At 42.8% G+C, this 25,322-nt stretch overlaps 1 protein-coding gene across 2 annotated transcripts in view; it reads right to left on the reverse strand.

Moving 5' to 3' along the window:
- TEK (TEK receptor tyrosine kinase) overlaps positions 1 to 25,322 on the reverse strand; it is a 108,205-nt gene that overhangs the window by 4,474 nt on the left and 78,409 nt on the right. The window contains exons 12-22 of one of the 2 annotated variants that reach the window (XM_065908066.1): positions 22,334 to 22,621; positions 20,041 to 20,340; positions 17,447 to 17,601; positions 15,800 to 16,010; positions 12,526 to 12,636; positions 10,144 to 10,334; positions 9,489 to 9,602; positions 5,007 to 5,077; positions 3,696 to 3,736; positions 2,074 to 2,170; positions 342 to 441 (exon numbers count right to left, since the gene is read on the reverse strand). In XM_065908066.1, the coding sequence (XP_065764138.1) occupies positions 342 to 441; positions 2,074 to 2,170; positions 3,696 to 3,736; positions 5,007 to 5,077; positions 9,489 to 9,602; positions 10,144 to 10,334; positions 12,526 to 12,636; positions 15,800 to 16,010; positions 17,447 to 17,601; positions 20,041 to 20,340; positions 22,334 to 22,621 (1,679 nt within the window). The remainder of the gene's footprint in view (positions 1 to 341; positions 442 to 2,073; positions 2,171 to 3,695; positions 3,737 to 5,006; positions 5,078 to 9,488; positions 9,603 to 10,143; positions 10,335 to 12,525; positions 12,637 to 15,799; positions 16,011 to 17,446; positions 17,602 to 20,040; positions 20,341 to 22,333; positions 22,622 to 25,322) is intronic. The other variant, XM_065908067.1, reaches the window with a different exon arrangement.

The following is a 25,322-nucleotide window of genomic DNA, read 5'->3' on the forward strand; positions in this document are numbered from 1 at the left end:
TGTCACTGTCCCACTTGTACTTGGGCAAGTCACTTTCTCCTTTCTAAGTATGCTCCTTCATCTATAGAATGAAAGGGCCAGGCTGTACGACAGATTTAAGATTCCCTCTAGCTCAGATAAGCCAGTTCTGTACGTTGTTCTACAGTATCTGACTATATCTTATATAGGAATCTGGTTTCCTCCAAAATTGTAACTTTCTCAAAGTTAAGTCCACATCTTGTATGTCCCTGTAGCACCTCAAGTTGGTTCAAAAGAACCTGCTGACCTGTCTCAACTATTAACCACAATGGACACATGAGAAATTCCAATGAAAGAACCCATGCTTTGAGTTCCGTACTCACCTTTCGTTCTTCTAACATCCTGTTTAAGGACACCAGGATCTGGGCGAATGAGGGCCTTTCATAAGGCTTCTCCCGCCAGCACTGTCTCATGAGATCATACCTTTGAAAACAGAAGGTTTAGTCTCCAACTGTGCTTTAGTCCTGGGCACAGCCAGGTGCAGGGTTTATAATAAAAGAGAATGTAGCCACACAATGCATGGTCACCTCACTTAGCCAGCGGTAGACAGAAGTTCTACAGCTAAGAAGGTTCTAGGAGGCCTCCCGCCTCCCCACCAAGTCTCCTTTCTTTTTTTTTTTTTTTTCAAGTCTCCTTTCTTAGGGGGATCTAGTGCCTACTTTGGGTACCATTCCCAAGAGATCTTGGTCTCAGTTATCCTGATCATCTGGAAAGAACTGAGTTGTGTGTCTAGGGTAGGTTTTCCCTCAGAATATTACATCTCTCAAAATGTCAGTGTTTCAATTCTAAAAACTGGCTCTCTGTGCAAATAAATTTGCAAAATGCTCCTATCACGCCTCCCTCTTAGTGACTGACTTCGTGAAATCTTGAAGTCATTCCATTAAAAACCAACACCATTTTAAACCAGGTTTAACATAGAAGCTTCCCAAACATAACTGATCACAGAACTCTTTCCCCTTGTGTTATTCATTTACGTCTCACACATTCCACAAACACAGTTTATGAAGTGCTAGTCTAAGGTCTTTCTCCAGGGTGGCCAGAACTACCTGTATTGTTAAAACGTGGATTCCTGGGACACACTCCAGATTTACAGTCATTGTGTCTGAGAGCGGGGCTCAAGATTTCACATGTTTAAGAGGGTGGTTCCTCATGGAACCACAGTGCACGGAAGGCTCTCAGCCCTCAGCATGGGGCGGTAGAGATTTTAGAAGAGTTTCATGAGTGAAAAACATCACTCCTGAAAGGTGGGCTTCAGAGACTTGGTCCAGTGATGGCTCGAGTACATTCAGGTTTTCCCAGGATGGTCTAGGTTTATATTTCTTGTACCAGAGCATAATAGCACCTTCATCCACTCTTAGAAGTGGCTCAGTTTGGGCAATACATTCCTTGTTCAGCCTAGAGCCTTTCACTCTTCATATTATGTCATTTAGGCAGCAACAACATCAGCTGGTTCCGGGAATGGCAACATTACTAGAGAATCATTCTTTCCAGGAATAAGAATATTTATTCCTGGAAAATAAGCCTTGTAGAAGCAAGATTTTATGAAGAAAAGCTTATCTTCTTTAGTGTAACTGCTCTGAAATCTCTACCCTCAAAGTTAGTCTCAAGGTTTCATACACTTATTCATGGATAATTTCATGGATTTATGAATGCATGTATTCATAAATTATAATTAATTTAATTCATAAATTATTCATCCAGATCTTTTCTGTATTTGTTGTCCTTTCTCATTTCAACCTGAAGATTCAGCCAAGAATCACCACCTTAAATTCCTCCTGAATTTCTATGCCTGGAAAACTCATTATTTCCTGCCCATTGCCTAACAGTCTTAGTTTCAAGGTTCTGAAATCTTGAACTCAAAAATCTTTGAGTTTCCTGAGGGAAATGCTCCCCTAGACACATCACACAGACTCTTGTTTCTGACTGTTTGGGATTTGTGTGTGTGCACATACATACATATTTGTATGTGTCAGATAGCTGCTTCATTACAGTCAGTTCAGGAAACATACAGAGGGGAGGTTAGGGTAGAATGGCCCTGGGGGAGGCCCGACTTACACCTCGTCGTCACAGTTTAGCGGCTTCTCCAGCCTGTAGCCCTGGGGCAGCTTCTCGTAGAGCTCTGCACACGTCATCCCACAGTAAGGGGTGCCGCCTGGAAGATAGGCAATGGTGCGCCCTGAGCCCCCCTTGGAAGCAGAAGGCACGGTCTCCTGCCCTGGGGCTCTGCAGTCAAGCGACTGGGAGAAAGAGGGGGGTGAGTCAAGTGACAATAAGCACCCAGAGTCGTCGTCCTCTGGGGCGAACCCCCCGCACGTCACAGCTGGACTTGGCTCCAGACTGCGCTCCCGTGCGGCTGCCGCTTCATCACGGCGCCTTGCTCGTCCCCAGGTCCGTCTACACACAGCACGTCTCTTGACACAGCACCAGTGTACCAATGACATGGGTCTTTTTCCCAGGTGGAAATCTGTATTTACATAATGCAATTCCTATTTTATCTAGCATAGTTACTGTCCCAATGTTAACTATAAAAGCAATATATGTGTAGTGTGGAAAGTACAAAAATAATGAAAAAACTACTTTGAAAAAATCCTGTGTAGTCTTTCCAGTTTTTTTTTATGTGTGATATTTATAAAACTGGAATTATGGCATATGTGAAATTTTTATGCTTTTTGGCATGTACATTTTCACACAGTATTAAATGGCTTTTGACATATATCCAGGCAAAAGTATAATTCAAAAAGATATATGCATCTCTTTGTTCCTGGCAGCACTATTTACAATAGGCAAGTCATAGAAACAATCTAAATGTCCATGAATGGGTAAAAGAAGATGTGGTATACACACACGCACACACACAGGAATATTACTCAGCCATCAAAAAGAATGAGATAATGCCATTTGTGACACTATGGATGGACTTAGAGATTATCATACTAAGTGAAGTAAGTAAAAAAGAGAAAGACAATTGCCACATTACTTATGTGCAATCTAAGATATGACAAATGAACTTATCTACAAAACAGTAGCAGACTCATAGAGAGCAGACTTGTGATTGCCAGGGGGAAAAGTGGTAGGGGAGAGAAGAAATGGAAATTCAGAATTAGCAGAAACAAACTATTACATATAGGGTGGATAAACAAGTCTCTGCTTATAGCACTACTGTATAGCACTGGGAACTATGTTTAATATCTTGTGACAAAAACCATAAAGGAAACGAATATGGAAAATTATACACACACATATATAAAACTGAATCACCTCTGTTCAGCAGAAATTAGCTATAACTAACTTTAAATCAACTATACTTTAATAAAATTTAAAAATAAATGGCCTTTGCAAATGTGACTCTTCATAGCAGCACAATATACTGTCTTAAAGCTGCAGAAGAAAACTTATAACAGCTTTATGACATCTGTGCGCACGTGGAGACAACTTAGAATGACGTTCTCGGCCACCAGGTCATCAGTGTTAAATGTGACATTAGACACTGGGCTTTCATAAAGAGAGCCACGGGGATAAACACACTCAGGCAGGAAACCTGTAAGGTTCTTTTCCCAAGTGGCATCTGTTGGCACCAACTGCTAATGTTACCCATGAAAGTAGATGGTGAAGGAGCATGGGAGGGGCCTGCTCCCTTTGCGCAGAGCTTCACCTGGTGGGTGGACAAGGATACTCACCTAAGCTAACAATCTCCCATAGTAACACACCATAGGACCACCTGCAGAAGGGATGAAAGAGAAAACAGTAATCGGCACACGCGTTGACCAGTCAACTTTCTGCCTCCAAAGCTGGGTCCACTGACTCGAAGTCAGAGGAGGGAAAGTTCCATGTCTTTTTCCTAGGATTGGGTCTTGCACACAGCATGCGTTTATCTCCCCTTCGACCAATGGCAGGATTGTAACGGGAACACTGTTAACACTGGCAGAGCCCCCACTTGCTTTAGGTAGAGAATGCAGGCTGATACTATAGAAAGCAGGGGGTTCTAGGCCAGACAGATTTGCATCAGATCTCATCTCTGCCACTCGGTACTCATTTGACATGGGACAAGTGACTAGAACTCCTGAGACCTCTGACTGTATTCTTCCAAAAGTGAGGACACCCATTTCTGCCTCAAAGTTATGCAGAGATGACATGAGATAACATAAAGGCACACAGTGAGAACACAGTCATCGCCCGACCTCTCCCCATCCCCAGGCATAGCAACTCTCCCCCACCCCCTGAATAAGTCAACTCAACCCTCTGGGCCTGTTCTTCCTCCTGAAAACAGGGAATGTGGGTAAGAGGGCTCAGGTCTCAATCCCAAACCCTGCTCCCCTGCCTCCAGCCTGAGACTTGTCACGCAGGCTGCAAGCGGAGATGGGCCCCACTGACTGCCTTCTGTGGGGCTTCCCAGGTGGCCCCAGTGGTAAAGAACCTGCCTGCCAGTGCAGGAGACATAAAAGTTGTGAGTTTGATCCCTGGGTCGGGAAGATCCCCTGGAGCAGGGCGTGGCAGCCCACTCCAGTACTCTTGCCTGGAGAAGCGCATGGACAGAGCAGCCTGGCGGGCTACAGTCCATCGGGTTGCACAGAGGCGGACACGACTGAAGTACTTAGCATGTGTGACTGCCTTCTGTCCCTGCCACCTCCGACCCCCAGCAGCTACTCTGGGCCACCTCCTCGGATCTCGGTCCTTGAGCCGAGGTCAGTCTGGTTAGTGGAGTCACAGGAAGGCCAGGATGCCCCTGACTCCTCTGGAAATAAAGAATTCACCACTTGAAGTCACTCCCCCACGTGCAGAAATAAACCCAAAGCCTGCTATCAGGGGAAACCATTTCCTCTGTGGCTTTGTTTAGTCTGTTAATTTATTTCCTGGGCTTAGTTAGTGATTAGTTTTATTCTGCAGAGGGATGCAATATTTCTGCTCCTCTTCAAAACCTTTGTCAAATGGATATTTTTCTGGGTCAAAAAAAAAAAAAAAAATCCCTCAGCAGTGAGAGGCTTACTCACACGTCGCTGTTGGTCGTATACACACTGTAATTTAGTGACTCGATCGCCATCCAGCGCACGGGGAGTCTTCCCTGGAGAATACAATGTTAAGAGGGTGCTTAGGCTCAACAGGGACCCCTTCCCAAGCCTCGCCGGTGACCTGAAGCTGGGGGGGGAGCTCACCCCAGTTCTCAGGGAGGTCCCCAGACAGAGGGCATGGCAGAGTCAGGGGATATTTTTGCATGTGCCACCCACAAGTCTGCTTTTAAGTTCGAAGCCCTGTGAATTATGTAAGCCCCACTGACCTCAGGGGTCACTACCACAGAGTCACGTAAAGAAAAATAATGATGTGTGCGTCCTTTCAGCGGTCATGCAGTTATTCACTTTGTGACTGTCAGAGGTGCTCAGAGGTTTGAAAAAAGAGACAGGCATAGGAACCGAGGAGTAGGCTATAACGTGGGAAAGGCTGAGGTGGTGGGAGGAGACCAAATGCCTGGAGGAGAGGCTGGAAGGGTTTCCAGGGGAGGGGACACACAAGTTCAGTTCTAGAAGATGTGTAGGTACCACCAGGTGGGTGGGGGAGGAAAGAGCATTTCAGACCAAAGGGCAGAGAGTGCATGTGCGTCAGCGAGGAGGTGATGACCTCTACCAGTGCAGGCCAGGGAAGTCCCTCACGTCTACATGCCGTGTTCTCTTCAGCATCTGCTCCCTTCTGTGTCCTCGCCTCCGTCTCCCACCTGTTACTCTCTCTTCTCCTCCACACTAGGGGATGGGAAGAGTTGTCTGCATTTCCTGTTTGGTCCTTGCTCTCATTTACTCACCCTTGCTGACCTCTGACCCCATATTTCCTAATTATTCATTTCCATGCACACTATTCCATTCTTTACGTGACCTGCTCTGATCTGTCCACATCTGTCTGCCCCTGCTGCTGTTCTTGGTTCAGGCCACCGCCATCTCCACCTGCCTGCTGACAACCACCTCTCTGCTCATCTCCCCGCCTCTGGTTCTGCTCCCTAATGACCTGCACCAGTCACTCTAAATGGCAAATCCAAACATGTGGTTCCTGTCCTAAAAATTCTGTAATATCGCTCTTGTTACAACATCCCCAGTCCTTAGCTGAGTCCCCAAAAGCTGGCATCCAAAACTCTTTTTTGCATCATCCTCTAGCCATATTGACTTTTTTTTTTTTTTCATATTGACTTTCTTAATTCCCCAAAGTCCCATGCTTTCTTCTGCCTCTTGGTTCTTATATATATACCGCATCCTCCAGGTCCTCCATTTCATTCTCGAATCTCCAGTATCTAGGTCACATTTACTGGAAAGCTTCACTGTACTTCCTCTGAGCTCCCGAGGGACCTGCACTTTCCTCCTTCTCAGCCTTATCCATGGTTACAATTGTTTGTTATGTGTCTCTGAGCTCTTTGAGGGAGAACACCATGTCTTAATATTATCCCCAAGCCCAGCACAAGAGTGAAACATTGTAGTAATAAATAAATCCATGCTGAGGGAATCAATAGATTAATCAATGGTAGTAAAACCCCAAATCACTTAAGTACATTATTTTGCAACACTTCCAGTACTAGAATCTCCCTGGAAGTAAAAAATTAATGCAGGATGCCCTCTCCAAAATAACTGAATCAAAATACCTAAGTGGTAGGACTTAGCATCTGTCTTTTTAAAAGTTTCCCAGACAATCTAGATGCAATAGGAATTGACAATCTCTGACTTCCATAATAGGCCAGAGAGAGTAGCCATTCTGCCCTCTGTTGCACCCTTGCTACATTGCACCCTTCTTGCTGGGAGCTTGCTTCTCTCCAATCCCTTCTCTTTTCTTCCCCTACCTTCACCATGTCCTTTCCCTCCCCAGACGCCATGCTGCTACTGAACGCTTTGCCCTTCCACGGGGAGATACACTAGAGCCCTAACCAGTGCTCCACCCCTCTATGCATTTCCCCTAACTCCATAAGATAAAGAAATCCCTGTCCTTTATGAAATGTCAAGCAAACCAACCTTCGCCTTGGGGTACTGAGGCAAGTAACCAAATTAAATGGGTAGATTATGGGGCTAAACTGTGTTAACCTCTTCTTCTCATCCTCACAGGGCTCCCCAGGTGGAACTAGTAGTAAGAAACCCACCTGCCAACACAGGAGCCATAAGAGACACGGGTTTAATCCCTGGGTTAGGAATATCCCCTGGATATTTCTGGAGTAGGAAATGGCAGCTCACCCCAATACTCTTGCCTGGAAAACCCCATGGACAGAGGAGCCTGGCAGGCCACAAGCCATAGGGTCACAAAGAGTTAGACACGACTAAAGCGACTTAGCATGCATGTGGCACCCCCTCATCACGGCATTCCATCCCCAAAGTGCCAGAGTGAAGGAAGAAGAGAGATTCTGTAGTGGAAATAAGAGGGTTCCACGTGGCCCAGGAGGATTGGGGAGAGCTGGAGCAGATGGGCGAGTGGTGGGTCCTGCTTCTGTAAGACCAGCCCAGCCACTTCCCAGAGAAGGGTCTGCTTTGAGTGGGGCGAATCTGAAAAGTTAAGGGAAAAAAGTATTATCTGGCAACCAACCTTCAGGGAGTCACTGGAGACTTCCTAAGGTGCTGATGCCAAAAAGTATCAAGGACCAGGGGCATGGTAGTCTCTAAGAACCAAAGGGGGCCCACTTCTAACCCTCATCAAAAAAGGGAGTGGAAAGCTCCAAAACGATTAAGTTCACTGTGATCATAACTATGGGAAAGATTGTATGCTTGTGGAAGGAAAAGAGTAAGAATAAAATAAATTGTGTCAAGGTTGTGAGCTGTGGATCATTTCTTCTTGAAAGCATTCTTGAATATTGTTTCTGTGTTATCTTGTCAGTAATTGAAATACGTATATTGAAAAGAAAGGAAACCTGAGCTTGAGGATAAATGCAGAAGCATGAGCCTTGCTAGGAAGCAATTTGATATCTCTAAAAGTAAAAGGACTCTCTGTCTATGTTACAAGAACTGGAGTCATCCCAAGAAAGCTGAGCCCAAGTAATGCTGGGAGAGCCATGCCATCAGAGAGACCTACCCAACACGTGCAAAGAATATAGGGTGCGTCAGCCCCAACACCCTGCACTGCCCAACTGTAGGGAAAGCAGAGGGTGGTGGCATGTTGAAAGCCCAGCACTAATGTCCAGGGATGTGGCATTTCCAGGGCTTTATGATTCCAGGTGGACAACAAGAGCAGAACAAGTCCAGCTTCTCTCTGCTAACACTGTGAGGCTCCCCTGGGATCTTTTATTTGAAGGTAAAATTTGGCTACTTGGGAGGCTAGATATCATTAGGTGAAAGTGGACTTGATGGGGGCTTGACAAATGAGCAAGCTATGGTTTTTCCAGTAGTCATGTATGCATGTGAGAGCTGGACTATAAAGAAAGCTCAGCACTGAAGAATTGATGCTTTTGAACAGTGGTGTTGGAGAAGACTCTTGAGAGTCCCTTGGACTGCAAGGAGATCCAACCAGTCCATCCTAAAGGAATCAGTCCTGAATATTCATTGGAAGGACTGATGCTGAAGCTGAAACTCCAACACTTTGGCCATTTGCTGTGAAGAACTGACTCATTTGAAAAGACCCTGGTGCTGGGAAAGATTGAGGGCAGGAGGAGCAAGGGATGACAGAGGATGAGATGGTTAGATGGCATGAGTTTGAGTAAGCTCAGGGAGTTGATGATGGACAGAGAGGCCTAGTGTGCTGCCATCCATGGGGTTGCAAAGAGTTGGACACGACTGAGCGACTGAACTGACAAATCAGCAGAGAACATTCAGAAAAGAGGGAACTCTCTGATACAAGCATTTACAACTTATGAGTTTCTTTCTAGAGCATCCTTGTGACTTAGGAAATCTCGTTGATTCACTTCCTTAATGTTTTAGAAAGTAGGTTAAACGTCTTTCCCCCCCTTCTATGTTTGCTGTGTAAAAGGCGACTGGGGGAGCTCCCCAGAAGATTCTGAGTGAGACCCGACTTGGGAGTCTGTGCTGGATATGGACCCCAGCCCTTTCAGCACGAGGCTTGCATGTTCAACGACTTCACCATATGTTACAGAGCCTTCTTCACTGGTAAATGCAGACCCTCCAGACATTTTAGGGGCTTCCCTCATAGCTCAGTAGGTAAAGAATCTACCTGCAATGCAGGAGACCCGGGTTCGATTCCTGGGTTGGGAAGATCCCCTGGAGAAGGAAATGGCAACCCACTCCAGTATTTGTGCCTGGAGAATTCCATGGCACAGTTATGTGAGGAGGAGCCTGGCAGGCTACAGTCCCTGGGATCGCAAAGGGTCGGACACGACTTAGCAACTAAACCACACCAGACATTTTAGGAAACAAAACTGAGAAAGGACGTTTGCTGGGCTGAGGACTTATTAAATGGCAGAAATGGTCAGAGGCCTCCGTCAGGACAGAAGGATGGAATTCTAAGAGAAGCAACCTCAGGAGAGGGAGGGATGCCCCGGAAAGGGTCTTATCAACATCTGAACTTACCATCGTCTTTTTCACATATACTTCTTGACCTCGGGATAATCCAAAATCGGCTATCTTGGCTACATAGTTTTCACCAACTAAAATATTCCTGGCAGCTAGGTCCCTGTGAATAAACTGAAATTTAAAAAAAAAAAAAGTCATGTATTTTCAGCATCATATTTGGTTTTTCACTTCATTTTGTTTGCACAAAGAACAGGAGCTTTGGCAAATCTAGAGGATAGTATGAAAAAGTGTTTTTAAAAAGCTACCAGAATCCAGTTCCCTTCTAGTTCCTCTTCTAAATGCTCAGTGAGTGGATTCTGCTGAACGACCCACAGGTCTTTGGAGGAGCATTTCAGGAAGAAGCACCAGGTAATGCAATATTCCAATTACCATGAAAGGTCTCTGCTATTTGTGTTATGTGGAGTTATGTGAAGCTAAGACGAGTGAAGGCACTTCACCAAATACATAGGATGAGATTCACTAGATAAACATACCATTAGCATGGAGCATGAACTTCTATATAAAGAGATAGAATATTAACAAACAATAAAATTAGGGAGAGTCTGAGAAGGAATTAAGGAAGAGAGGTGAACTGGGGGAAAAAAAATCTAAACTCTGATATCAGGGAGACTTTTGGAAGAAAGATGCTCAAAGCAAGGTTTCCAGAACAAACCTGTTTTTGGCTCAGGTAGTCCATACCGCGGGCCACATCTGCTGCAAAATGGAGAAGCTGCTGGGAGGAGAGTGTGGAGGCAGTGCTGTTGGCGATGGCAAATGCGGGGTCCGTCTCTAGCACTCGGCTCTTTCGCAGGAAGTCCAGGAGGTTGCCATGGGGGGCATACTCAATGGCCAGGTACAGGTAGCCTGTGGGGCAAGGGAGGAAGCATCACTTTATCAGTAGCCCTAAACCCTGGTGATATTTCTGAGATCTGCTTTGGTCCTCAGGGACTGCTTATAAAATTCCATTTTATCTTAACACATCTAGTGGTACTGATATGGGTAATGATGGGGACAGAAGGAAAACAAGTGACATCATTCCTGCAAAAGGGGGCCATGCCTGCACTTAGGGTTCCCCTCTCCACTCCTACCAAACAGCAGGCTTCCTGAATGCTTCACCTACTGGGTAACACAAGTAGAATGAAATAAAAACATCTGCTTCCAGATGACTTAGGATAGCTAGTCCACATCACCTTTTATTTTTCATTCAATATTGACTGAGAACCTAATATGAACCGGACATGTTATTCCAGTATGAATCCAGCTTCACCTGAGGTTATTTTTTAAAACAAACAAATGATTAAATACCCAAAGCAGAAGGCCCCACACCAGGTAACTTTCTCTCTCTCCTGACTTCTGCTCCTTCCTAAAATACCGACTAAGTCAATTAGATTGTTGAGTGCATCACTGGTCAGCAAAGTCTAGTGTCAGAGATTGCAATTTTGCTTACAGAAACCAGAAATGTCGACCTTTTAGGAAAAAAATAAAATATTTCCTACAGGAAAGTATGGTTCATTGTCTTAGTTTTATTCCAAATTGTTTTCTCCCTTTTCTTTTTTTAATGAAATGTAATCTTGAGTAAACTCCGGGAGTTGGTGATGGACAGGGAGGCCTGGCGTGCTGCGATTCATGGGGTCGCAAAGAGTCAGACACGACTGAGCGACTGAACTGAACTGAACTGAATCTGCTTTGATAACAATTATTCATCTTTGAAGCCAATGAAAGTATAGTGCTCTGTTTTACTATTTTTTAAAAGTGAATTATTTGGCATATAATTTTTATGTAAAATAAATGTAAACTTCAAAGATATTCTAAGAAAGTGAAATTCTTAAAAAAAAAAAAGAAAAGCTTCTAGCACTGAATCCTGTTGTACTATAAGGAAAGATATACCTCAATTCTGGTATGAATGTATTTTCTCACTTTACTGAGCTATACAATTTTAAGAGTCAACCAATTATGTGACAATAGAGCAAAATTTTTAAAGACATTTATTCTTCTGTCACTATAAGTTTTTTTTTAAACATTCATTTATTGCTGTCCCATGCTGATTACTGTTCTCAGGAAATAGCTCAAAAATAAGTGTCATTACTTCATTATTTAACCTAAGAGACATTATCTGGCTTTCAGAATTACACCCTTATTGGATCACAGAATGATATATTGTTTGAAGTACCAGTATTTTTAGTTTAATAAATTGAGGAAAAGGAAGTAGTCTCTTTTCCATTGTTGGTATTTGTCCTGCAAAGTCAACAAGAGGTTGTAAAGTTTGCAAATAATTACCATGTGGAGCTTTTTCCTTGGAGTAAATTTTTCCATGAGAAATTAAGAGTAAGCATGGATTTAGAACTGCAAACCCAGGTAGCATGTAGAGGTAAACCCACAGATTTCTTATTACCTACTCATTCACAGCTAACTCCACACATTACAATAGGAAATACTCAATAAACATTTGAATTAATAATATGATTTGAATTTAAGAGTATGTGTGACATAGGATAGTTGTAAAGCTTCAGTGTAATTGTACAGGGCATTGTTTTGGATAAAAACAAAGTACTATTAGATATAGGCTTATTATTATTCTTTTAACCTAAGTATCATCAGTCCTTTCACATTACAGTAGGTTATTGGCATTCACAGATTTAACATTTGGAGTATCGGTTACTTGAGTTTGGAGGGAAAATGAAAAGTCAACTAAGAAGAAGCAACGCACTTCACTTTTCCTGGTGCTGAGTGCAGCCTCCACCCACCTAGTAGTGACTGAGAAAACCTCTGGATTAGCAAAGATGGGAGCATGTTGGAGCTGTGGGTATCTTTGGGCATTACTAATTGAACTGCATCAGAAGCCAAAAGACTCACTCTCCGGACCCCCCTTCAAAAACATGCCACATCTCAGCACAGTCTATTCATGGGGCCAGACATTCAGACTGAAATTGCAATTTAAAAAGTAGGTAGCAATCTTAGGTGACTTATCTTTTCTAACTTCAATAGGGAATGTGCCTGATTTTCTTTCTTTTTTTAAAATAAATCTGGCAGGAGAAACAGGAAAAGAGCATCTTACCACGATGTTCACATGCTCCCAAGAGATTGATGATGTTTGGGTGGTGTCCAAGTTTACAAAGAACCTCCAGTTCCCCAGCGAAGTCCCTGTGGTCATCTTTGGAAGCGTATTCTGGGAAGAAAGTCAAGAGTTGTGACCCCTTTCTGTGATGGCTTATCAGAAACAACTGTACTCCCTGATCCCCATCACCTTCAGGTACACTCAGCCATCACTGGGTCTAGAAAACGTTAGAGAAATCAAAGAGACGACTCTAACACAGGGGCTTGGCTGTCCACATTTTGGGCCAATGCTTCTTGTTGTTGGGGGCTGTCCTGTGGCAAGGAGGATGTTTAGCTGCCCCCCTGACCTGACCCACTAGTTACCAATAGCCCAACCGAAAATGTACCCAGATCACCAAGTGCCCCCCCCCCCCGCCCCGGAAACCAAATCACCTCTGTTTGGGAACCACTGCTGAAGCCCTCAAGTATCCCAAGAATGGTCTGGTTGAGATGGAGCTGCGTCCATTCTCAGACACTGGCTCTCCAGAAACAAACACACCAAGGAATAACACCAAAATTTTAGTGAAACATTGCCAGTAGTGAACACACCTTACTTTATTATAATAATTTTACTTTGCTTTTTACATAAACCAGAATAGAATACTATGCTCAGTTGTGTTCAACTCTTTGTGACCCCATGGACTATAACCCACCAGGCCTCTCTGTCCATGGGATTTTCCAGGCAAGAATACTGGAGTGGGTTGCCATTTCCTTCTCCAGGGGATCTTGCTGATGAAGGGATCAAACCTAGGTCTCCTGCATTTCAGGTGAATTCTTTACCAACTGAATCACCAGGGAAGCTCACATAAACCAGACTTGCTGAAAAAACTCAAATCTCAATGACACTTTTATAGAAGTTGCTTCGTAGTCAGGAAACAGTTGCATTTCTTTCTGTTCCTGTCATTCCGTCTCTCCATAAGCACTTTGATCAGAGGCAGAACCACCAATCAGGCTGAAGAGAAAACTCTTTGGCTGATGTGCAACTGGTTGGTCAGTCTTGAGTTGGTGACAGTATGCTATGATTATTTTTTGAAGCAATAACATTGGGGGAAAGAGTGATGGAGAGCTGATAGTCATGTGCATGCCTGACCATGCTTGGAAATTATGGGAAGGCTTCATATGGGCTAAGGGGACCCATGAGGCTGCAGGTAACAATTCTAAGTCTAGTACCCTGTTTATACCACCAGAGCCCAAGGGTCAATGCCTCGGGAACATTTTAGAAGCAAAGGTCCTTGTAATAGGTTGTTGCTTCACACCAGTAAGTGCCCTCTTTGCATGCATGACTTTTCCTGCAAAACTTTTCTGCCCTGGTGTGCTGTTAAGTTATTCTACCTCTTTACATGGGCATGAGATGGACAATCAGCTCAGGTCAGATCCCAATCAGCATAAAAACTGATGCTACAAAGTTCTACCCCCTCTCTCCTCTCATCATTTTTACTGCCTCCTAAAACTCCTGTGACTAAAGTTCGAAAAGGAAAAGGAATCTCTGGATTTTAGCAGGGTTTGTTTGGGTGTGCGTCTGTGTGTGTGTGTTGAAACATTACTGTCTGTAAGCATAAATAATACTGTGTTTGTTTTGTTCATTTCCTGACATGTGTTTTCTAGCAATGCAGAAAGCAGTGATGACTTAATAAGATTTAGGGTTAATTTTCATCTTAGGCTTAATGTTGCAGTCAAGAAGAAGGAAAACCCATCAGCAACCTTAGCAAGTCCTTATTGTGGAGCTGCCCAACACAAGTGGCAATTACACTGCTGGCGCTAATATGTCACTTGCCAAGCCTGTGTGTGTATAAACAACAGTGCAGCTTCCCAATCAAGTCATCTGTAAACTGCCATTTCACACGCAACAGAAGACAGCTAGTGTTGCCAGGGAACACGTCAATCTGCTTTCTCAGAAGATCTTATTCAATGAGTGGGCCCGAAGCAGTCTCGAACACAACTGGAAAAGATCTTGTTTTGTGACCATAAATCAATGGTTTCTAAGCTTGAGTGTACAGAAGAGCCACTGAGCAAGTTTAGGGACCCCAATTTTTCCCTGCATCATCCCAGAAATTTGAATAGATTAGAACCACGAGGAGGAAAAACCCAAGTAGATGCATTTCTAACTATTTCCAGGAATGCTGATGTAGATAATCCATGAAGATAGTGATTTGCCAAGTGTGGTCTCCAAATTCTGAGACTCAGTATCCCATGGGAACCAGTTAGACATGCAAGCCCTCTGGTCCTGGGCCAGATCTGCTTAATCAGAAACCATAGGGTGGAGCTGAAGAGTCTGTTTTTTAACAAGTCTCCCAGGTGATTTGGATGCGTGATCAATGTTGAAAACCACTGCATTAAGAGAAAGAGTAATGCTTCCTGAAAGTCAGCAGGGTGGGACAGAGAGTCTGTGTTCTCACATCCCAGTGAATCCAGACAGTGGCGTCTAAACAGCTCATGCCCCAATGTTCATCGCAGCACTGTTTATAATAGCCAGGACATGGAAGCAGCCTAGATGCCCATCCGCAGATGAATGGATAAGGAAGCTGTGGTACATATACACCATGGAATATTACTCAGCTGTTAAAAAGAATTCATTTGAATCAGTTCTAATGAGATGGACGAAACTGGAGCCCATTATACAGAATGAAGTAAGCCAGAAAGATAAAGAACATTACAGCATACTAACACATATATACGGAATTTAGAAAGATGGTAACGATAACCCTATATGCAAAACAGAAAAAGAAACACAGAAGTACAGAACAGACTTTTGAACTCCGTGGGAGAAGGTGAGGGTGGGATGTTTCGAAAGAACAGCATGTATATTATCTATGGTGTAACAGATCACCAGCCCAGGTGGGATGCATGAGTCAAGTGCTTGGGCCTGGTGGGCTGGGAAGACCCAGAGGAGTCGGGTGGAGAGGGAGGTGGGAGGGGGGATCGGGATGGGGAATACGTGTAACTCAATGGCTGATTCGTGTCAATGTATGACAAAACCCACTGAAATGTTGTGAAGTAATTGGCCTCCAACTAATAAAATAAAATTAAAAAAAAAAAAAAATAAACAGCTCATGCCTTCAAGTTTACATCCTGACCCTCAAAGGAAATATCACCTTCAGCTGCATAGAACAGCTCCATCTAACATCATGCCAATTTTTTGTTTAAAAGAACTGAGACCTTAGAGGAAAGATTCAACAGGAAGTCAAGCTGTCCCCCCACCCTAGTAAAATGCTGACTTGATCGGGGCATGCACTGACCTTTCATTCTCTTGATGGCAGCGTCCATCCGTAACCCATCCTTCTTGATGCGAGCCTTAAGAACCTGGCCAAAATTACCCTCCCCAATCACATCTTGAAATTTGATGTCATTCCAGTCAAGCACTGGATAAATGGTAGGATCTGGGTTGTTTTTGGCCTTCCTGTTCAGGGCAAGAGTTCCTGAGTTGAACTGCACAGCTGGTTCTTCCCTCTACAAAAATAATGGTTTTGTGTCAGGATTTTTCATAATTTTTAAGGTACATAGTACGTTCTGGTTTGTGCCCACAGTAGGTGAAAAAAAGAAACAGTATACCCAGTTCTAGAATGAAGATGGAAACAGGGTTCATCTAATAGACCCACTTGGATGAAGTGGCAGCCAGTAGAGCTGCATGGGCATGATCATAGGCCTCAGTGGGAAAGCATGCCACAATCGATCAGTTATGTCTGCAGGGATGAGGGAGGGGAGGATAATAGCATGTATGTCACGACACACACATGAGTTACTTGAGTTATTCACACTTGAGTGTCTACCCTGCTACCCTGCTGTGGAATGAGCAGCTATTCAGTTCTGGTTTGAAAAAGAACTCAGAGATCTATCTGGAGAAGTCACAGGACATGCCTCTGTGAGAGCTTTTTCCTAGCTTCATCTTGGTCTCCTTGCCTCTTACTCACTCTCTCCCACTTGTCTTAAAGCTCAGAGTCTCTCGAGCCCAAGACAGTATCTCCTTTTCTCCTGAGTTTCAGTGGCTGCTGGCAGTATCAGGACAAAGCATCAGTACCATGATGAGCTCCAGCACTGTCTAGCCCCCTGCTGGACCTTCCTCTCTAGTGACAGCATGAAGGGCATCTCAGCGACTCGTATCAGGAAGATTTACCTCATTTGAAATATGTAATTGTATTCAGTGCTTCATATATAGAATCAGTAAAGTTGGGTACAGATTAATTTTACAGAGCTCAAAATCACAGAGAAATGTTCAGGCTATAGTATCTCAAGGATTCAAATGCGGTGCCTGTCAGTAAAGTATGATTTTGTAAACCTTTGCAACTGGTCAAAATTCCTAGATGAAAGAAAAAAGTAGTGCCAAGTACCATGAACCCTGACTGCAGACTGAAGGGTACATAAGGATGGAGATACACATGTAGATATAATTCATATATATATATGTAGATATATATATATGTAGATATAATTCATATATATATATATATATATATGGGGATACTATTAGAAGTACAAAATGGAAACTGGAAATTAAAAAAAGTGAAGAAAACTGATCTAGTATCAATATTCATGACTTATCACTCTGAGGTATAGTTCCCCTCATGCCCTTCATTACAATAATGGTCAGTTCTTTATATTGCAAGATTACCCTCACTGGTGACTTATCACTAGGATGACTCTATTCTCTTTTTGATGGTGCTGTAATCCTGCTTTAGCCTTAATTTTCTGCATAATTATTAAGAGTAACCGCTTCACTCTCAGAATTGTTCTGAATTGCACAAGAACTTATATAGTCATGCTAGTTATCTCCCATTTCATAATGAAAGACAAAGAAAAGATGAAACTTGCCTAAGGAAATAACTTCCTTTACAAGTACATTTTCTGACCCACATCTTTAACATACTGTTTGGAAGATGAGACACTACCACGTTTTGGAAGGCTTGAGCCATTCTCCTTTGGACGTTTGCCCTCTTCAGCTGCAGCATGATCAGAAAGGCCAACAGCACCGTCAGGCAGGTCATTCCCGCTGAGCCGAGGATGGCGATAAGCAGCATCTTCCTGCCTCCGAGGTCTGCTGGTGCTGAGCAGAACGCAGGAGAAGCAGCAGGTTAGTCTAGATGCAGAGATAGGCCACGGCCATCTGCAGGAGAAGTCACAGTGTAATGGGAACTTCGTGGCAGCCTGAGTCCTGCCACCTGATGGCTAGGTGACCTAGTGCTACTCATTTATTTTCTGGAACTCACTGGAGACAAGTCTGACTCACAGGGCTGTTGACAAGTTCAAAGGAGTGTGCAAAAGGGCTTTTTACAAGTCAACATGCTAGTCACCAGAGCTGCTAAGTGCCAAAGAATTGATGCTTTTGAACTGTGGTGTTGGACAAGACTCTTGAGAGTCCCTTGGACTGCAAGGAGATCCAACTAGTCAATCCTAAAGAAAATCAGTCCTGAATGTTCATTGGAAGGACTGATGCTGAAGCTGAAACTCCAATACTTTGGCCACCAGATTTGAAGATACCCTGATGCTGGGAAATATTGACGGCAAGAGGAGAAGGGGATGACAGAGGATGAGATGGTTGGATGGCATCACTGACTCGATGGATGTGAGTTTGACCAAGCTCCAGGGAATGGATGGACAGGGACGGTGATGGTGATGGACAGGGAAGCCTGGCCTGCTACAGTCCCCGGGGTCACAAAGAGTTGGACATGACTGACTGAACTGAACTGATGTTAATCAGTAATTGTTGCCCTTTGTTCAACTTTCATTTCCAAGTACAGGCCCAAACAGATGAATATTATCTCATAATAGTGAGAATGACTAAATACATCTATCACTTTGGGATAGTGACTAAACCTCCCTGAACAATTTCCCCACCTAGAAAAGCTTGCAAGCTCTATGATGCTAAGACCCCAGAATCTGTAAGATATTTTGATTTGGGTTTTTCTGGAGCTGAAAATAACCTGAGAATACCAATGGGAGAAGCAAAGAAGGAAGGAAAGAAGAGATAAAATAGAAAAACTATTGAATTTAGGGCTCAGGTCAAAATGGACTATTAAAGACTAAGGTTTAACTCTTCCACTTCTTTTCCTTGCCTAAATTAAAATACAATTAAATTCAATGTATTTTTAGAAAAAGATCATAGAGCATGATCTCATCTAACAATTATTCTTTTGATTAGCTATCTTTCCTTCTATCCCCGTGCATGTGTACATAAAGAGATGTCTGAAATGGGATGGTGAGGATTTTTAGTTTTGTTACATCTTGTTTTTAAATGTTTCTCTCTGTATTTTATTTATAGCTTGGATTTAGGGCCTGTATGTGTTTTATGAAAACACAAGTAATTATAGAAATGATGCATTTAAGAGTGTCATCTGAAAACTACAATTCTCTGTAATTTATAGACTCAACATTCCTTGGATATTTCAAACACATTCCAAAAAATCAGCATTGAAAACAGAGCTTATTGGATTTAATTTCTTAAGCCCTAAGTAGCCCTCAAAAGAACCAAGAAGTTTTTAGTGCTATGATACTTTCTGTAAAAATAGGCTGGTCTGAACTTTAAATTTGCAAAAAATCACCATTTCCCTCTAAAGTCCCTCTAGCAACATTCCCTTAAACAAGCTGTACAGTGCAGAGGGTGAGGACATGCAATTTCAGACTAATCTCAAAGGGAAGTCTCCCAGAAGCTTCAACCCTTCCCACCTGTGATGTCCTTGTTCACTAATTACATTCAACAGGTTTTACCAGCCACAAACACTGGAGAGGATTAAGAGGTACAGTCGTCCAGTTATGAAATAAAGAAACCACAGGGATATAATATACAGCATATAGAATATAGCCAATAATAACTTTGTTTGGAGACAGAGAATTACTAGCCTTACTGTGGTGATCATTCATAATATATGCAAATGTCAAATCACTACATAGTGCACTCAAAACTGACATAATATTGCACATCAACTGTATTTCAATTAAAAAAAATCACAGACACTGGCCCTCTTGTGCTTGGCACTGAAGGATCTCTGTCTCAAAGAGCTTATTCTTTCTGAGGTAGGGGTTAGTGATGGACACAGAGCCATCATAACCTGGATCTAAAAAGTAAAAGAAAACTCAGAATAGCATAGTGTCACCCAAGTTAAAAGAAGAGCTCATTTTGAGAAAGAATGGAGTGTGGTTCCTGGAGCCTCCCACTGAAGCACTGCATAGGCCTTCCTCCAATAAGCTGGGTCCTTAGTCTTCTTTTTCCACAGAATCACATTCAGATTCCTCAGACCCTCAACTGCTAGATGGGGCGTGCTGATGGGCTAAGTTCATTTAAGGCTTAATAATAGAAATGGCTCAACAGGGTATCCCTCCAAGGGGCATTTTCAGCTTAAGGATCTCTTTAGAGATGGTGATCCCTATTAAGGACAAGCCTATTGTATCACAAGATGTGAATATGGAGTAAATATCTTAAAACAGTGGGGCTTTTCTGATACCCCCCAGAAATAATAATATGTAAATACCTGTCTACTCTACCAACCTTGAGATTCAGAAAGAGTCATCAGTTCATGAGAAGAGGTTGGATTGCTTGAGCCTATATTGTTCTCTGCAAAGATGTCCACCTGGTAAGCTGTTTGGGGCTCAAGGCCCTTGAGTTGATACTGGGTGATGGTGGCATTCTTGATCTTCACATCAATGTGCTGGTCTTCATTCTTTCCCTGAACCTTGTAACGGATGATAATAGCAGAAATAGAATAGCCATCCAGGATCGTCCAAGAGATCACAGCCGAAGAGTCTGTGATGTTGGAAATCTTGATGTTTTCTGGTTGAGGAGGAACAACTAGAAATTAAAAAAAACAAAAATATATTTTCCTTAAGATGCATTACCATCTCTTTGACTATTATGCTTTTGAGAGAGAGTGAATGTCGGCCCATAAACCATGAATGGCTACTAAGTGTTATCTCTGATGGTAACTCCAATCAGTTTGTGGTGGATTCAACACAGACTTGATAACATGGCCACATATGGGAAACTGGCAACACACACAAATCACATATTTGCCATCCTTCCACTGAATTAAGACCTCAGAAATTCTGTTACTCCAAAAGCTGCCAGTTTACTGTTCTTGATGCTGAGGAAAACAAAGATTATGAGAGCTGACATTTATATAGGCCCTTTCATATTGTAACTCATTGGCTCCACATAACAATCTTACTGTTCGTATTGAGGCCTGGAGACATTAAGTGACTTGGCCACGGTCACACAGCTTTTAAGAAATAGATTCAACTAGAAGAAATAAGGATTCCTATTAGTTTGCAGTTAGCCACCAGCCCATAGGAACTATCCTTGTTAAGCACTTGTTAGAAAATATGTTAAGCACTTTGTAGATATATACAAAAAGCAAGATGAAGCGTATGCATGCATCTACACACTTACAGGTATACTTAATGTATTAAAATTATATGACATTGAATGGAAAGATATATAACAAACATAATCTTGGTTTAACAAACAGAATTTTGGTTGTCTCTGGGGACACAGGGAGAGAATTAGAGTAGGGATGATGATCAAAGAGTATTTTGATATATCTGTATCATGGAATTACTTTCGCAAAAAAGACTGAAAGCAAAGATGGCAAGATGTTAACGGTTGTTAATTCTGGGTTGTAGAAATGTAGATTTTTTTGTATTATTCTCTGTACTGGCCTATAACTTCTAATTGACACAGGATTTTTTTTAAAGATGAAGAAGACATGCCTAAACACTGACAAAATGGTTGAGACTTCCATGTTATTGATACAAGAAGAGATTGGTTGGAGAAACCCACAGCCAGTTTGTACACCTGTTACTGGGGACGTGGAGACTCAGCTGCAGAAGAGAAACTCAGACTCTGGCAGTTGACAAGAGACCACAGGATCCTAGTGTTAGTGATAGTTGGTGTGACCAGAAACATCTGGTCTTTGCAAGGACTCTGACGTGCACAGACAGTTCTATGGCAGCGAATCAAATAGAGCTCTATGGTTCCTGATGAAAAAGCTTTCAAGACGACAAAGGAGCCCGAGAAGTTCCAACTAATTTTTAATGGACACTCTGAAATTGAGAAGAGCCTGAAGAACAATTTGAGAGAAAAGTTGTTTCATTACTCTCAAATATATACTGTAATGCTAAGGATTATCTGTTTTGCAGATTTTCAAGCAAAGTTCCTTGGCTTTTAAGATTAGGAGAGATCTCTCTGTAATGAATCACCATCTGCTTAATAAATAACTCCATTGAAAGGAAAGGTAGGGATCCCTAGTGGTCCAGAGGTTAAGAATCCTCATGCCAATGCAGGGGACACAGGTTCAATCCCTGCTCTGGGAAGATCCCACTTGCCGTGGAGCAACTAGGCCTGGGTGCCACAACTACTATCCATATACCACAACGACTGAAGCCGGCAAGCCCTGAGAGAGCCTGCTCTGCAACAAGAGAAGCCTTCACAATAAGAAGCCCACAAACTGCAACTAGAGGGTAGCCCCTGCTCAGTGAAACTAGACAAAGCCTGTGCACAGCCACAAAGACCCAGTAGAGCCGAAAATAAACAAACTTTTTTTTAAAAAAAATCGTAGGACAGTCCTGACTGAATTATTGTTAGTCCCAGCATATGGAGCATTCATAGATATTGTGGGTCACTAAAATGATTTGAGGTGTTGGGGGGAGGGCACTCATTGGCCTCCACTTACAACTAACTACTTGTCATGGTTTCTAAGAAGCAGACTTGAAGTGATGGGAGCTAAATCTAAGTGGCGGCCACCAAGTGTCATTCAGGCAAGGCTGGGGCAGCATAAGTTACTTACTGTCGCTAAGGGTCCAAGCGATGAGATCTTCGCTCCATTCCCCCTGGGCCTTGGTGTTGACTCTGGCTCGGACTATGTACTGCTCCCTGGGGTGCAAGTTGTTAAGCAACACTGAGGTCAAGTTGCCTGGCACTTTAATATTCTGCTGATCACTATTCATTTGCACAGATCTCCTCTCGACTTCAACATAAAAGTCATCTTCTGAGCTTGGGAATATTGGTTGCCAGGTCAAATTTAGAGTGGTCTGACTCTTCGGTAGGAGACTGAGACCTCTTGGAGGAGGAAGACCTAGGAAAAACCAGAAGGATCATCGTTTTTATATGAAGTGAAGCTAACAACAGCCCCAAAGGACAACCTTGGCTTCTAGAATAATATACAAGCTAGCAAAGAAACAGCTGCTAGCAGCCATGAAATACTTTTTTTTTCCTACCAAAATAGCAAAAGCTTTAAAATATTAGTGTGTAGTTTCAGTAACTGTAAGACAAAAATACAACCCCTCTGAAGGACAACTTGGGAATATTTTTCAAGAGCCTTAGAAATGATCATATACTTTATATAATCTGACTACCAGGGATTTATCCTGAAGAAATAACTCAAAGGAAGCAAAAAGGCTAAGGACATGAAGATGTCCCTTACAACATTATTTATAATAACAAACAATCATAAGAAACTTTAATGCTCAAAGTAGGGAAATGCTTTAATAAATTATGATATAGCCATCCAAGGGATTAAAGTATTATTATGAAAAGTAGAGAAGCCCCTCCAAAACTTGTAACACATGAGAAATACTCTAATTTCCACTTGGGAAAAGTCATGTCTACTATTGGTGAAAGAGGAAGGAAACTGAAAAAATTGGAAACACTGGATTTGCCAAGATTGTGGGGTTCAGTGTTTCTGTTCCTATTTTGAGCAATATGTTTTAAAGCAATTTCAGGGTTCCATCCCCTTAGCAGGGACAATTTCACATGTGACAACACAGCCTGGCAGGGCCAGGCTCTGATCACATCAAGGTTTGGCTCTGACCACAGACTGTGTGGCCATAATTACCCCAAAGATCCTGGGTCACCAGAGAGGTAACTGAATGGAAACAACTTGCGTTGTGAAATCAAAGAGGCAGAAGCATGCCCCTTTAGTTCCATGACCTTAGGAAAATTTATGTAGCATGAAATAAAAACACTCACCTTCCAGACTCAGGAGAAGAAATAAGACAATGGAGGTGAAAATGCTTGGAAGGTGTTAGGGGTTCCATCAACATTTTCTCCCTCGCTTCCTTCCTACCTTATGTTGTATCAATGGACAGAGAAGGAATCTGCAAGTTTTCAACTAATAACAGCACACTGATATTTTAAACTCCAGATATAAAATATTTTCAAAACATAGAATAGGGATCCTCTCCTCATGCATTTTCAGTGAGGACATTACTGCCCCTAAGGGGGCAAAAATTGGTCCTTGGGGTATGAGAAAATTTTAGATAATTATGAAGGACCACAATATATAAACAAATTTATGGTATTAAAATTCATGGCAGAAGAGACATCAAAACAAAACAGAGATGGTGTCTTAAGGACAAAACTATCTAAGAAGCTCTTTAGAAGGTTAAAAAAAATAAAAACAATATAGAAAAGTGGAAACAAATGAATGTATATATAACAATCATTCTGCTGTACCCCTGAACTAACACCACATTGTAAATCAACTGTACTCCAATAAAATGAAAAAATAAAAATAAAAAATAAAGTAAGAAGGCTGAGAAACTTGGTCAGAGGTAACAGGAAGTGTCTATTTCCACTCCTCAGGAGAGGGACTGTCACTAACAGCTTTGCCACCCATAGACGAGGGAGAACCAGCAATCAGGTCTGCCACCTGCTTGGCACTATGCTACAGGTCTCGTTGCTCTTTTCTCCATAACCTTTGCAAATTGCGAGAGGTGCCATCACCTCCCTTTGCTCTTCTCTAAAGTTCCAAAATAAGCCACCTGGAATGGCCAGGCAGGCTTGTAACAACACAACAGACGGAAAGAGGGCTGATGGTGCAGAGCCAACATGCAAACCTTCTAAGCCTGCGCCTTGTGCAGAGCAGCAGCCCCATAAATGGTCACTTCCTCTTTCCCCTCCCTTTGAGAGCATGGCTTACCCGTCACCCCTCCCTACCTGCCCTCCTTCTGCCTGTGTTCAGAGTGTGTCCTGTCCCCTCCCCTCCTGGCCTTCCCGGCCTTTGCCACTCAGTCAACACACTTATAAATAGTGTGACTGCCAAATGAATTTAAAAACAAACATCAGCAAAACTCAAATGATGGGAAAAGATGAACCTTTAAGAATTCCCTTCCCACCCACCCCTGAGAACTACTTTGAAATATTCCAAGAGACCTCTGAATACATCCTGGCTGGAACATATTCTGAGCGCTGAAGACAGCACACGGTGGGTCTGTTAAGTGTTTTATGTTCTGTTCCATAAATACTTTCCATCTGAGTCAGATTGTGCCCTTCCCCTTTTGATTCATCAGCACTGGCCTAGGAGAGAATAAGCTGCCGTTTGCTTCGTAGCAGCAACCTGATGACATTTCAGGGGCCCCTTGCCTCACAGTCTTGGAGGTGCCTTTTATCCTCTAAGTCATATGCGGTTTCCAGGGTTATTGTCTTTTTAAGATTTTTTTTTTTTTAATGTGGGCCATTTTTTAAGTCTTTATTGAATTTGTTACAACATTGGTTCTGTTTTATGTTTTGGTTTCTTGGCTGCAAGGCAAGGGGGATCTTACCTCCCTGACCAGAGATTGAACACATACCCCCTGCGTTGGAAGGCAAAGTCTTAAGCACTAGGCTGCCAGGGAAGTCCCTGCCAGCGTTATTTTTGGTGTTTCTACCTGGTGGGTTCCCGGGAAGCCACCTCTTACTTGTACAATGCTTCTACAAGCATCAGAGCAGCTCCTGAGTTTCATCTGGTTCATTAACGATACTGCCGGTCAGATGGATACTAGGCGGGGGGTGTGGAG

The sequence above is a fragment of the Muntiacus reevesi genome, chromosome 17 (genome assembly GCF_963930625.1).
Source record: "Muntiacus reevesi chromosome 17, mMunRee1.1, whole genome shotgun sequence".
In the NCBI taxonomy this organism is placed as follows: domain Eukaryota; kingdom Metazoa; phylum Chordata; class Mammalia; order Artiodactyla; family Cervidae; genus Muntiacus; species Muntiacus reevesi.